At 36.3% G+C, this 15,780-nt stretch overlaps 1 protein-coding gene across 2 annotated transcripts in view; it reads left to right on the plus strand.

Moving 5' to 3' along the window:
* Positions 1-15,057, plus strand: part of LOC140494746 (guanine nucleotide-binding protein G(I)/G(S)/G(O) subunit gamma-7-like) — a 172,181-nt gene extending 157,124 nt beyond the window's left edge. For both annotated transcript variants that reach the window (XM_072594304.1, XM_072594303.1), the window contains one exon: positions 1,633-15,057. In XM_072594304.1, coding sequence (XP_072450405.1) covers positions 1,633-1,758 — 126 coding nt within the window. In that variant the 3' untranslated portion in view covers positions 1,759-15,057. The remainder of the gene's footprint in view (positions 1-1,632) is intronic.
* Positions 15,058-15,780: the final 723 nt, after the last annotated feature.

A 15,780-nucleotide genomic window follows, 5' to 3' on the forward strand; every position in this document is an offset into this window, starting at 1 on the left:
TTTTTTCAAACCTGTGATGACAAAAAAACACTCAGACTTCTATTCTGCAGACTTACAAAGGCAAAGCCAGCAAACTACAACTACAGAGTAGATTTATATAGAGCCTTTTGCAATCTAAGAACATCTCTAAGCACATTTTTTGGCCAGTGGAGTATTTCTATAGTGTGATCGTTGCAACAACACAGAAAATGTAGCATCCAAATTATGCACAGCATGATTGCACATGAGATGAAGCATCAGTAATTTTTCTTTAATAATGTTTTTCAAAAGATAAAGCTTGACCAAAACATGGTGGCGAATGCTGTGTATGATGACATGGAATCTATGCCCATTGAGGGCCAGACCAGGATTCATTTTAAAATGATGGTTTGGTCCATGATGGGCTGACCAGAGTGGAATTTCTATAGGATGTGACATATTTTGTAGCTTTGTTTTCAATTAAACTCTCAGCCACAGTGAGCTCATATTCAGTAAACTGTACTAATATTTGACAAGTATTTACAGCCTCCTACAAAAATTTAATTTTGTTATTCATACCTATCAGTATACTTTAATGCACAACTGTTGTCCGAAGTATCTTTTGAATCTTAATCTCGCAATTTGTTTCCTTCCTATTCTGAAGGTGTTCACTTCTAGCTAGGCTTTAGATTATGGTTCCTTAACATGTCAATCACCCTCCACTACCTCACCGTTGACTGTTATTGATATATAATCACTGACTGTAAGTTTCAGAAAAGAGTTATCCATTAGGGTATTTCAGGCAAGTCAAAATCGTTGAAATTAATTGTAGCATCACTATATATGAGCTCATTCTTGGTATCAAGCATTTTTTAAAAAAAATGCTCAGCTGCTCATTAACTAAAATAACAGATCTATGGAGGACCACCTTATAAACTTCCAATATCTGATCATTGCCATGATAAAGTTGATAATGTTATCAGAGTTCCAGAACAATGAAATACCTGCTGTGTATATGTTGAGAAATTATAAATAGAGCTGTGAGTACACAGATGACAAAATTTTTTGCAGTTTGTCACAACATGTTAATGACCTTTGAGCTCATACAAATATGTTTAAAAAAAGGATTATCACGATTTTGAGATTTTGTAGCTTTTCTTCTGTATTTGTGATTAAATTGTCAATGCATTAAATGATCTGAATTAATCCAAATCCATTCATGTTTATTGAAGCAAACTAATATTTGCAAGCAAGAGTATCACTGCTCAGTACTTAATGCTAAACTGATCTCTACTATGATGCATCTACTATTTATTCTTACACCACAGGTTAAGGAGGGGATAATCATCTGGCGTTTTCTTTTCTTAATTTCAAGCAAAACTGTTAATAATCAGCATCTTGATGTTCTGTAAGAAGCTTGTTATGCTCACACTGAAAGAGTGACTATTTGGGTGAAGGATGAGAGATGGGGTGCCCAGTGAATAAGAGAGCTTTGATAACTTTCTAGCTTCATATGAGTAAGGTATGTGGTCACTGGTGTCTTGTTGTGGTTGCCCAGTAAGAGACAAGGAAGGCAGAAAGTTGGAAGGGGGGGATAAATATGTAATCAGTTATTGCTTCAGAGTATAATCAGGAATTTTTGAATGATTTTCAACAATTTTTTTTTTGTAACAGGTATCCAAAGCTGCTGTAGACCTTATGAATTACTGTGAGCAGCATGCCCGGAGTGACCCGCTGATTCTTGGAGTTCCGACGTCTGAGAATCCTTTCAAGGAAAAGAAACCCTGTATCATCCTATAGCTTTGCTCAATGATGGATGAAGTACAGCTCATTCAAACCCAATCAATGATTACCAACAGCAAGAAATATTCAAGTCAATGAATACAGGTGTCTAAATAGAAATGTATTTGTTTTTTAAGATTATAGTTGAATCAGTGGTTGCAAATCTAGCAAAGGGGATTTAGAAATTTCAGCCAATGAGAATTAACTTCACCAGATCAAGCAAGGGAGGGGTTTTAAAGGAGAACATTTTGTTATTGATGTGCTTTTTAATGTGTCTACATTTTGACTGGATCATAAGTTGATAGTTATATTGTTTTTGTTTGGTGAGGGTGGGGTAAAGGGGTGAAATGGAAAAAGAGGATCTGTCTAGCTATACCCATATGAATGGAATTGCTTTGTGTGAACTTTGTTAACTTTTGGAATACTTAGCACATAATACAGAACTGAATTCAATGTCTAAGTATTTCAAATGTAAAACCAGGAAGAAGTAATTCATTTCCACTACTAATATTTAATGGACGTTGCAAATAAGGGCACGTTTTATTTACTCCTGCCTTTCAGTTCCTTCAACTTGATCAGTACTGAGTACTTTAGTTTCGTCAGCAACTTTGATTAATTTTGTTGAGTGATGAGAATTTTTCGTGAAATAATATTATTGCCACAAGCATTTACGTCTGTTTCAATCAAGGATATGTCAGAAAATGTATTTTAGAAAATTTAACATTGTTAAATTAGTATAGTTTGTGCATCAAAGTTTCCAAGAATTCAACTTTGTTTATGATAGATCAGAAGGAGTTAAACTTTTTGTGCGAAACCTTTTTTGGTTTTAGGTTTTGTGGTGCAGAACTACTTGCAATGAACTCTAATTTAGACTTACAACTGCCAATTTATATTGAACACTGCATATAGTGGCATCAGTATTGGTTTACAAAATTATATTCACAAGCTTCTAATGTGCGTTTGGCTGTAATGCAGAGGTGGAGAGAGACATAAGCTCATTTCTGATCGCTAAGACTGTGTGGAAGAGGGAAGTATTTTGGACTTGCCCTTTTATTTTCTACTTTCCTCTGGTGATCCTCAAAACACTGAAATAGCAAAACCATAGATGCTAACCTTTTAAATTGCATTATCAACTCTTGCCTATCTTTGGACATCGATGTTCTGCTTTTTTATTGATTAATCTTTGACTCACTTATTGGGAGAAGTTATTAAACTATTAATTTTATGAACTTTGGACAAAGCTGTTAAAATCTAGAAAACACAATCTTCAAAGAAATCAGTAAGTACAGTAGCATCTCTCTAATTTTACTAAATTCTATTTGAAATACATTGAGAACCCTTTTTCCAGTACAAAGCTCTTGGCCAGCACAACCATGTTTACTTCCTGAATTCACAAGAAAACTACCAGAATAGAGTCCCCAGAACCATTTGTTGAAAACAAGGATGCATCCTGGCAGAGTGATTTAAAACCAACAAATAGAGTAACAACAGCCTGTTTCTGCACATGCAATGTGAAATGGGAAAATACTAGTACTGATTTGAGATTTCACGCTCTACTTTCCTCACTAACAACATAGAAAAATGTTTTCAGTTCCTAATTTGAAAGTGTAATATTTATGCAGTGGTAGTAGTTGCAGTTAGTTAGTTGTCTTGTATCTTTTAATAGAGAGGTTTTCCTACCAATCACAACTGCCAAATGTGAATATCTGCTCAGATAGTGAATTTTCTAATGGGATAAAAATAACTACCTGGTGATGCTGCATGATCTTAATATACCTTCAGGTCCTACCTCAACAGGAATAGCCTTTGCCCTACCAATACTGGAAGGCTTCCACATCAGGGGAATGGACTGCAGTAGTAAGGAAAAATTGAAATGCAAATTCACTGTCGCGTGTATATAATATAAATAATAATTAAAATCTTTATGTACATGAGTTTATAGCAGTTAGTTCACTTTCAAGGTATAGGTGACAAAATATGCTTGTGTTTAATGTTTGCAACATTGTCTAAACCTCCAGTCTGCATTACGCAGCGATTTTCATTTACCTCTTAATTAAGTATTCATATTATATTCACAATAATCTGAATATAATGCTGTTATTATGAAACCTTCCAACTCTGTCAACACTGAACATGTCAGTAGAGTTACTACCTCCATGTTCAGATGGTTGAATATTGCTCAGAAATGCTAAGCTGAACCTATTCACTTATTCAGCTCAAAGCAGTATTTGCATTTGCAGAATACACGTGTACATATCTGGATTGCTTCCATACTAGGCAACAGGGCATTGCTACTTGAGGGAATTTATTTTTACAGCTTCATTATTATGCCATTTCCTACTTGTGGAAAGTACATGGCTTCAACGTGTTGCCATCTACAATGACTGTGGCTGTTTAAGGTTTTGTGGGGTTTTTTTTGTCATCACCACCTCTCTACTGCTTAACACCTGTGAGAAAACCCTTCGTTCCTAGAAAGAAAGAAACTTGCATTTATGTAATGCTTTGATATATCATAAAATGCTTTTGAGCTAAAGAACCCTTTTGATGTACAGTCACTGTTGTATCTTTGCTGTACCTATTATTGCAAAGTTGAAACATAGGATCAATCAATGAGTTCATTTTCAGTGAATTCTTATACATTACCAAATTTTCTTTATAAGGCAGATTCTACCACGCACAAACAATAGGTTGTAGAAATAATCAATTAATTTCTTTCTACATCTTTGCTACTAGCATTAAACAAGTTAAACAGACCACCAAGACAAATATTTAGCCGGGAAGATTATACACTGGTATCAGAATCTGCATGAATTTCCTTCCAGTAAAATTAATAGTAGGAACATTATGTGATTTCTATAACACACATGCCATCCTCCCCACTCTGTTTTTGCCTTTCCTGTCCTCGGGCCCGCTTGATTAAAAATGAAAACGTCCTGGAAAGGAATATCAGAGAAATACTTGAATAAAAGCTAAATACTGTGGATGCTGGACATCTGAAACAAACATGGAATTCTGGAGAACCTCAGCAGGTCTGGCAGCATCCATAGAAAGAGAAACAGAGTTAACATTTCAAGTCTACCTTGACTCTTGTATGACTGTTTGTTATGATAGAAATGAAACCTATACAACAGACGTTCCGAATAGAACATTTTATCTAAAGTTATTACAAAGAAACACACTAAGAGCAGCTTACTAAGCCCAATAATTTCTGATAATGAGCAATAATTTTCTGATGCCTCTTTGTTTCTTTCTTTCTTCATCTTTTTTGAGACAACCTCTTCTGTAAATGACTGCTTTCAAAATAATAAAATAAAGAACTGCAGGTACTGGATTGCTTGAGAAACCTCAGCAGATCTAGAAACATCTTCACAGGGTCACTGGGCTCAAAATATTAACTCTGTTTTTCTCTCCATAGATCCTGTCAGATCTGCTGAATTTCTGCAGCACTTTGTCTTTGTTTCCAAAATAACTTCCTCTACTGTTACAAATATCCTCCTTTGGTTCATATATAATACCCCTGTTAATGTTCACCAGAGATTTACAGACAAACTGAACAGTATGAGATATATATAAGCAAAAGATTGAATATACTGAGACAATTGAAAGTTATCATATTATTAAATGTATGAACCTTCAGAATGGAATCACAAGCATTGAAGTGTTATATAGCATGGAATCAAACCCTTTGATCCAACCAGTCCATGCCAACCATATCCCAAAACTATATTAGCCTGCACTTGGCCCATATACCTCCAAACATTTTTTATTCATGTACTTTACTAATTTTTTTGTTTAAACATTGTAACTGTACCCACATCCACCATTTCCTATGGAGTTACATTCGGCACACAAACTGTGTTTAAAAAAAAATTGCTCCTCATGTCTTTTTTTTTATCTTTCTCCTCTCACCTTAAAAACATGCCCCCTAGAATTAAAATCCCCCACCCTGTGGAAGAGAGATCTGTCATTCGCCTTATCTGTATCTCTGATTTTATAAATCTCTAAAAGATGACCCTTCAACCTCCAATGTGCCAATGAAAAATGTCCCAGCCTATCCAAGTCTCTCCTTATAAATCTTCCATTCCTGGCAACATCCAGGAAAATCTCTTCTGAACCCCCTCCAACTTAATAATATATTTCCTATAACAGAGAGATCAGAACTGGACACAGTTCTGCAGAATAAGCCTCACCAACGCCCTGCACAATCTCGGCATGACGTCCCAACTCTTATACTCAAAGGTCTGAGCAATAAAGGCAAGCAAGTTAAATGCCTTCTTAACCACCCTATCTCTATCTGATGCAAACTTCGAAGAATTATGTACCTGAACCTCTAGGTTTCTCTGTTCTACAACACTAACCAAGGCCCTAGTTTTGATTGTATATGTTTTGCCTTTGTGTAAGCAAATAAAAGGCATCTGGATGGGTATATGAAGAGGAAGGGTTTAGAGGGATGTGGGCCAAGTGTTGGCAAATGGGACTAGATTAGGTTGGGGCATCTGGTTGGCATGGACGAGTTAGACAGGAGGGTCTGTTTCCTTACTGTACATCTCTATGACTTCGCATTTATCCGAATTAATATTTTAAAAATTAAGCTTCGTTGATCCAGTCTACTTACTAAAGTAAGAAAGCAACTCAATTCAATACTAAAATGAAACTCTGGATGCAGGGGATCTGAAACAAAAAACAAATTGCTGACAAAACTCAGGAGGTCTGGTAGCATCTGTCTGTGGACAAAGCAGAATTGCTGTTTTGAGTCTGTAAGGCAGAGTTTCACCAGCAATTTGTTTTTGTTTCAGCTCAATTCAATAGCTTCATTAAAAATAAAACGATGCAAACATTACAAACAATTCTAATTATATGCAATAGTTAAGATTAAGACATCTACTGACAAATTGTAGCTGTGAGCTTGCCTGTTGGAGAAGTAATGCAGTTCTTCATATTGTATATACCTTGTATTTAATGCTAACAGCTGGGAGAACAGGTATTTGGATGATAGTCAAGATTAAAGTGGTGCTGGAAAAACACAGCAGGTCAGGCAGCATCTGAGGAGCAGGAAAATCGACATTTCGAGCGAAAGCTCTTCATCAGGCTTTTTTCCTGCTCCTTAGATGCTGCCTGACCTGTGGCGCTTTTCCAGCACCACTCTAATCTTGATTCTGATCTCCAGCATCTGCAGTACCCACTTCTGCCTATTTAGCGATGATTGCTGAATATAGTGTGTTGGTTGTGCCACAATTCTTTTTATTTATAAAAGTCAAAACAGATGGGTTTTATTTCAAGTTTCTGTTAAACAACTGTTATCCTTCCAATTAAATGTCAATCATGGTTCAGTTGAGATGGCATTTCCCTCCCCTTCCTACTCAGAAGATTGTTGATTCAAGTCCACTTAAAGCTGTGGGTACGAAATCAGTGTTGCCACTGCCAATACAGACTGAGGGATGCTGCAAACTCAGAGACACCTTTTTTGCATGAGACATTATGCTGAGTCTCTGACTGCCCTTCAGGTGTATGTAAAAAAAAAATCCCTTAGCTACAATTTTAAAGAAAAACAGGAGAGTTATCCTTTGTTTTTCTTCAATCAGTATCTGAAAAATAGATTTTTGGTCATTAACCATTTAAGTTTATGAAAGTTTGCAGTGCAGAAATTATTGGATGCATTTTCTGTATTATGACTGCAAGCAATTATTATAATGACTACATTACAAAAGTACTCCATTGTTTGTGAAATGTTTGTCATCATAAAAGGCACATATAAGTGCAAGTTTGTCTTTTCGCTTTAAAATTCCAAATATTCATTTGGCAAAGCAATGTTCTTAAAGTTGCTTGAATATAAATTTTTTTAAACTGCAGTTTGATAAATTAATCTCAACTTTATTGCATATAGTCCAAATCATATTAATAACACAAGGTAAATGTTTTAGTTAGCAGCAATAGAAAAGCTAAAACTGTATTCCCCAAAATGCATATTTAAATGTTGCAAAAGATAACAAATAGGACAATAGTAGTTTCAGTCTGTAGCAACCATCATTCTTTGGGTTGTAGTTTTCCTAATCAGTAAACATTACTTTAAAGTTTTGAAAGGTAAAACAATCAATACAGCATTTTGAAACTATTAAGTATAAATTATGAATTGGAAACATATTCCTGTTGCCTTCTATTTTTAAAAAGTGTCACATATCTTTTCCTCATTTCTCTTCTCTCCTCATCCCATCCCCAATTGATTGCAAGCTTGAGTGAGTAACTGAACCAGGATCCTCTTGGGGTCTATCTAAGTTCTGTGCTAAATTAGCTGTCAAAGTATTGGATTAGCTATCAGTGATTGGTTTCATTGTGTACAGAGCGTGAAAGGGAAAAATCCAGGCTTTCCATTTCACACTGAAATTCCAGAATCCTTGCCAGAAGTGCATTTTGTCATCTTTTGCCGAGAACATGATTTAACTTGGCTGCGATGCCAATTGGAGTCAAATCACCTGCTGATATTGTGAGGCACATTGCTATTAGCTGAGGATCTATAGGCAGCTGATGCCTTTGAAACCTGAGCCCAGACGTTCAGATATGTTCTATATCAGCATGTTCAGAGATTGTAAAGCAGGCTTCTGGAGCAGGTAGGACTTGAACTCAGGTCTTCCAGCTCAAAGGTACACTGCGCCACAAAAGCCCCTATCCCAGACGTTTCTTTACCTCCATTTAACTTTGTGCTGCCACTCAGTATGCACCTGCCCCTTCGTTAGTACACAGCTGCACCCTGGAATTGTCCACCCTGTGCTCTTACTCTTGCTACCCACTCGCTGTTTCCACGTTCTCCTCAAAATCTTCCTCTTCAATTGGAATCATAGACTCCCTGCACTGTGAAAGCAGGCCATTTGGCCCATCAAGTCCACACCAACACAGAAGAGCATCCCACCCAGATGCACCAACCTACCCTATCCCTGTTACGCTACATTTCCCATGGCTAATCCACCTAGCCAGCACATTTTTATTTTAAGTTGGCAATTTATAATAGCCATTCCACCTAACCTGCACATCTTTGGGAGGAAACCCACGCATACACGGGGAGAATGTCAAACTCCAAACAGATAGTCACCCGAGGGGTGGAATTGAACTCCAGTCCCTGGTGCTGTCAGGCAGCAGTGTTAGTCATCATGTTCCTTTGTTCCTTTCAATTTCTTCATCCTAGCTTCTCCCCTCTTCCCTTGTTCAAAGTCCACCAAGTCATTTTCCTCATTGTCATTAAGCATTAGAACACATCTTTCACATGAGAAGTGCAAAATAACTAACAATTGTTGAATCAGTGTTTTTGAGGATTGGACAAAATGGAAGGAAACAAAAAAGTGTCACATTTTACGTAAAACAGGAATGTGCAAAATTTATCTTCATGAGCCTCAGGCCACCTAATGGGTTTAAAAATACCTTTCAAGATATATGTAGATCTTAGTTTTGTAATCTGGGACCTATGAAACAATAGAATTTTAGTTACTTTTTTCAAACCTACAATCCCTGAAAGTTGAAACTGGAGCAAATGTTACAACTTAAAATGCAATCTAATAGATTTTGTTGAACATTAGGTATTAGAGGCCACGTGTAGTTCACAAGCCAGTTTAGTTTCCTTGTTCTAAAAGGTTGAATATTGGGAGAAATCCAGAGCCTTGTGTTCTCCATATAACTGAAAATATTATCAATATTAGTCTTAGTGATCTAACTGTTTTTATTTAAATTTCTAATTTGAAAAGGAGAAGTTCTAATTCTTCCATCATGTGTGGCAGCTTAGACTTGTTTGTCCACTTCATTCGTGCAACTATAGACAACTAAGTATTATTTTAACAAATAAACTAACTGGATAAGGTGCAAGTTTGAAAATGTAACTAACTGGTTTATGTGTCTTTCTAAATGAAAACAAACAATAGTTTACAGAATGTGCAGTTTACATAAAAAGCATTCACATGCTCAGATTGCCACAAATAGAGGAAGAAATATTTATATTAAGATGTATTCTGCATTGTAAATATTGAGTTCTTGTCAATTTTTACTTGTGCAGACTAAGTTTCATACACTTCAGCTTAAAGTATGAATTTAACAAATTCTCAGAAAACCTAAATCTGGGTGAAATTTCTGATCTAAATGTTTGTGGTAATTTCTTCAAATGGGCAATTTATTTTTGCTTTCAAAAACATCCTGTAATTCAAATACAATGCCAAAAAATTATTTTCCTTGAGACAAGGTGATGCCAGTTTCAACCATAATGAGTTGAATAATGAAAGGATGATCTCAATTACTATATTTTGTCGGGTGAAAATAGGTAGAATAGAACCAACCTGGAAATTAACTTTCTCAAAGCAATGAGTTTTTGAATGATACAAGGTAACTATTCTTTTGGTTTCCAACTTTTCTAAATTTGGAGCTCTTCTAATATGAGGGATATATTGTGGATAGGTTTTGAGTTACTTCTGTGCCTCTGTATACACTATTAAAGAGAATCAGGGTGATCTACTCCCAAATGTTTGAAAATGGCATTTTCCAACCAAGTTGTACAGGAGTGTGCCAGCTGGAATAGTTTGCAGGGTCTTTTCATTACAGCAGTTGGCTGCTTGTAGACTTCATGTTTATCGTTATTCTTTCATTCTTTAGCCAATAATCAGTGCATTGCAGTGTAGGGAATTTCTGTTGAGCATAGCATTGTGATTTGTTTCCTCCTGATCTTTCCATTTTCTCATTGAACAATTGACATTGATAAAAGGGCCTTTTTCATTTATTTAGTTCCCCATTTCGCCAAAGTACCTATTAGTCCCAACATTTGGGAATTCTGATGAACTGTAGTAGAAATATTATAGCTTTCTTTGGCCAACTAATATCTATAAATCAGATTGTAAGTTTGCTCACTGAGCTGGTAGGTTTGTTCTCAGATGATTCGACACCATACTAAGTAACATAATCAGTGAGCCTCTGATGAAACGCTGATGTTCTGTCCCGCGTTCTATTGTATGTCTTGGTCTGTTGTGGTGGGTGATATCACTTCCAATTCTTTTTCTGTGAGGCTGGTAAATTGGGTCCATCAATGTGTTTGTTGGAGGAGTTCCAGTTTGAATGCCAGGCCTTTAGGAATTCCCCTGCTGTCTTTGTTTAGCATGTTGTTGTGGAACAGCAGGACAGAATACCAATGCTTCATTGGAGGCTCACTGATGATGTTACCTAGCATGGTGACAAAATGGCTGAAAATAAATCTACCAGCTCAGCAAGCAAACTTAGAACCTGAACCACAACCTGAGCTACAAATCTTCACAAAAATCGCAGGTACCTATAAATTTTTAAATTTTTATTTTTATTAAGGGTTTGAAGTTGTTTTATGATTAACCACTTTTTAATTCATAGAAATCAATCATTTGTTCAGACAACAACACTTACAATATGATTTAGTAAGTTGCCAAAAGCACACACCACCCTACATGTTTGTTTATGTTGTCGTTGAATGTGATTTCCCTCTATAGTAAGAAGTGTCTCCTATTAGTAAACTATACAACCAAAACTAAGTTTTTGGGATACAGACATATCAATTTCTTAAAAGTATGAGCTGTCCTCAAACTGACTGAGGATTTAAGAATTTACTAGGCTCTCTGATATTTTTGGTACTCAAAACATAGTTACTCATAAGATAAAGTTAATGAGAAATATTTCTCAACTTTTTAAAACAAACAAACTATTGAATGACTGGTAAGGAAAAATGTATATTTCCCATACTGAAATAAATACAATTATATTAACTGCAACAGTACCTTTCCTGTTTAAAATTCCAATTTCTTTTGCAGAATAAATGAAACACCAAATGAATCTCTGAAAAATGCTTAATTTGCACATCTTCTACATTCTACACCAGGTTCAGTTGTCTGTCTTAAACATTTATGGTACTATCCGGAATATAGCATGTGTAATTGTTCCTGGCCACTTGTGTTGACATCTTGAATACTTTTCTAGTTTTGTTCACAGTGATTTGTCAAACTAAATGTTCACAACACAAATGTAAAAGCAAAATCATTGATGCCAAATGATTTCATGTGAAATGCCCATGCACTACATTATAAACATTTTTTTCTTGAAATTACTTTTTCTGAAAATCAATAGAATGCAAAGTCCAAATGTGAAATTTGTTCTTTTCAGATTAACATGATAATTTATTTAAATATTAGTTTGTGCAACACGGTGACTCAGTGGTTAGAACTGCTGCCCCTCAGCACCAGGGACCCGGGTTTGATACCACCCTCCGGCAACTGTCTGTGTGGAGTTTGCATGTTCTCACTCTGTCTGCATGAGTTTTCTCCGGATTTCCCCTCAGGTGTTCCAGTTTCGTCCCACAGTCCAGAAATGTACTTTAGGTGGATTGGCCATGTTAAATTACCCATAGTAATTCATAGTAATACCCATAGTCCAGTGATGTGTAGGTTGGGTGTGTTAGCCATGGGAAATGCAGGGTTACTGGGATAGGATAGGGGGATGGATCCAGGTGAGATGCTCTTCAGAGGGTTGGTGTGGACTTGTTGGGTTGAATGGCTCCTTTCCACACTGTAGGAATTCTGTGTATGAACCCTGGATTTTGTAAGCCAACACTTCGTGCAAAATCTGATCAACATCTTTTTAGCTGAAAATCAAGAGTCACATGGACACAATACTGGCATCCTGTACTGTAATCATTATTATTTTATGATAAGTCATGCAGATTGTAAAAAAACACACTTTTGCATTGTTACTTGTTTTACTGCCATGTAGATTTTAAAGAAATTATGCATAGTTCCCAAGTAGTTTTTCTGCAATTCCTTCCTTTGTGTCAATGGCAGCCAACTTTCTGTGAGCGAGAACTTGGGAAGCTCATTACATTAAAAGCAAGATGTTTGGAGGAAGAAGTGGTAACTTAATGGGCCTGCTTTTATATCATTGACATGGGGGTGAACAGCAGTCATGAGTATCATCATTATTATTTCCTGATCAAATCTCACTTTTCAGTAGAATTGTTGGATTCTGCTTGTGATATCACATCATCTATGATACCATAATCATGATAGATGTTTCATATCTGTTCTAGTGCCATTTATGATTATGAGAATTGAAACACAACCTTTTATGTGGCTTATATTCTTGATATTCTTCATTTTTGACCAGCATGCACATGAAGCATAAGGCTGCCTCAGCCTCTTATAAATGTAACCCTGCAGAATTTTGTGGAGACATCTACCACTCATGCACATTAGCACATTTACCCTCACCACACATTTTCTTACTATGGCATTGCATACCAAGTCTTAAAGTTATTAAACTACTCATTACTAGTGATGGGATTTTTCCATGACTAGATGATCTCAAAGTCTGGACCTTCTCGGTTATGATAGAGGATTTAGTGGTGTGTTTTTCCTTAAATCCCACAACTTGTACAAATTGTACATATTTACATTTAATCATTTTCCGTCTTATCTTCAAAGGGAATTTATGTAAACCCTGACTTCATCTAATATCAAAGCATTGCACTCGTGGAGATGGTGGTCAATAGCAGAATCTCTGCTTGAATCTTACGATCTCCAGCTTTGGTTGTAGTATCCATTTGCTGCCACAGCTGAGGATCAGATTCTCCAGCAAATTTTGGGTATAATCCTGAACTTTAGTGACCTAAATGCATCTGAACTTTGCATTGCAGAGGGGTTGTTATTCAAACAATTTATATTCCTGCTTGCTGAGACACTGGACCTGTAGATATTTGATTTTTGAAAAGCATTTAAAGCTAACTAGTTATATGGTGGGGCTGGAGCAAGAAGTTAATTACTCATGAGTATTCAAGTCATCATTATAAATGAAAGAAAGCTACCCACAGTTAAAACTCTAATGATGCTCTCGAGTTTACCTAAATACAGTAGATGTGCAGGTAGAGCAAGTTAAGATGCTGCAAGGTGACATATTGTATATTTCACAAGTGGCATTGCAAAATAGTTGTAACACTTAAATAATCATTAGTTGTATTGAGAATTTCCCATATCCCAACAGGATAAATTAAGCAGATTCTTTCTTTCAGGAGAGGTTTTGACAGTAGTCCAGTTGTAAATCTGTTTAACAAATGTTCAGGAGATATTGGGGTGGCACGGTGGCTCAGTGGTTAGCACTGCTGCCTCATACCGCTAGAGACCTGGGTTCGATCCCAGCCTCAGGCAACTGCCTGTGTAGAGTTTGCACATTCTCCCTGTGTCTGTGTGGGTTTCCTCCAGGTGCTCGGGTTTCCTCCCACAATCTCAAAGATGTGCAGGTTAGGTGAATTGACTATGCTAAATTGCACATAGTGTCCAGGGATATGTAGGCTAGGTACATTAGTAAGGGGTAAATATAGGGTAGGGGAATGGGTCTGTGGGAGAACAAGAAAAAAGTAAGTTTTTGGTAGCTCCTGAAAGAAAATATTTGTAAGCATCTTTAGAACAATGTAAATCATGCAGAATTTTCCTAATCACCCCATGCTTTGTTCACGTACAATTAATCTTATTTCAGTGGCTTTTAATTATCGACACCTTGCTCCACTTACTTCATGCATACGTATGTTTTCAAGTCTGAATCTTGTGGTAAGTTCTACTTGTTCACACTCCAGGCAGTAGAACTTCTCCTTGCTACAAGTAATAGTCTAGTTTCAGACAGTAGAAACTCCTCATATACATTCCATAGTGCATCATCTCCATCAAAGGTCATTCTTCATGTGTGAACTGAGGATGTTTGTTGTAAACAAGCATTCAATTTCATTTACATCTCCAGAGTTGATGAGAGCAGCAAACCTACCTGGTTCCATCCATTCCCGTTTGCTATGGAGCATATGGGTCTATTGTCATACCACAACATTTCTTCTACCCAACAAAATTTGGAGTTAAGTTTAAAAATTGATGTCAATGTTTGTTTGATTCACACAACATGCAAATTTGGTAGCACAGTTGCCACATTGGGATTATATTAATGGAGGAAAATAAAGTAAATTTATTTTATATAGGAATGTACATGTCTCACCACAGTTGTTTGATACCATTTTGCAGTTAATCTAGAGCTTCAGCAGTTAATGTTAACCAGATCCGTAAAGTGCATTTAAATTGCATTTAAGAATGTTTTGTAGCAAACTTGTTTGCCAAATTCTTACCTTGTTGCCAAACCTGTCTGTATTTCTTACTGCTGTAATAAGTGTATGTAGCTTTAATTTAGCTTTAATCTTTTTTTCCGAATGTGCCATAGCCTACTTTGTTACAGTGTTTAAATTTTTGTGGAAATGTTACAAAATGGATTGATAACACAATAAAATGTTCACATTTTCAATCATCAAGTTTGATATTTATTACAAGACAATTAACTTCTTGCACAATTCATTTTATTCTGTTGCTTGCCTCTATTAGCTTTAGATGTTGGTTAGCGGCATAGGAGGAACCAGCTATAAAGTAACTGCATCTTCATTGAAAAAAAAATAAGGTTGACCCTCCATTCCCACAGCTCATGTTGAGCTTCCTGTAAGCGGTTGAAGAATGGCACAATACACAGAGTAGTGGGATTCCAGTTCCATCAGTAAGAAGATGTGCAAACTGGAGATAGTGGGAATAAATTTGATTTCTAGCAGAAGTAAAAACAGGCAATAGCAAATTGACAGCACACCTTGTATTCTGTATTCTCTTTTCCATTGTCAGGTCTTCTGTTTAATACAGAAATACAGCAGGGAATTGGTTCAAGTGGATGTCTCTCTAAGGGTTAGATTGACTTATTGGGCTGAATGTTTGCCTGGTATGTTGTAAATACTTCCTTCTCGGTTCATCTCATCAATAGGACCTCCAGCATTGCAACTCTTCAGTGCTGGAGTGTCAACTTACGTTACATGCTTTAGAGTGGTGTTTAAACCATATATGTCTGAGGGAAGAGTGTTACTGTCAAGCTATGGCTAATACATGTTTTTAAATAATGCAGATTGTTGTCAGTAAATGGCCAGATACAATTTTTAACTGAAAGCGTTCATTTATAAAGTCATAGAGCTGTACAGCATGGAAACAGACCCTT

Source organism: Chiloscyllium punctatum, chromosome 24, assembly GCF_047496795.1.
Source record: "Chiloscyllium punctatum isolate Juve2018m chromosome 24, sChiPun1.3, whole genome shotgun sequence".
NCBI lineage: Eukaryota > Metazoa > Chordata > Chondrichthyes > Orectolobiformes > Hemiscylliidae > Chiloscyllium > Chiloscyllium punctatum.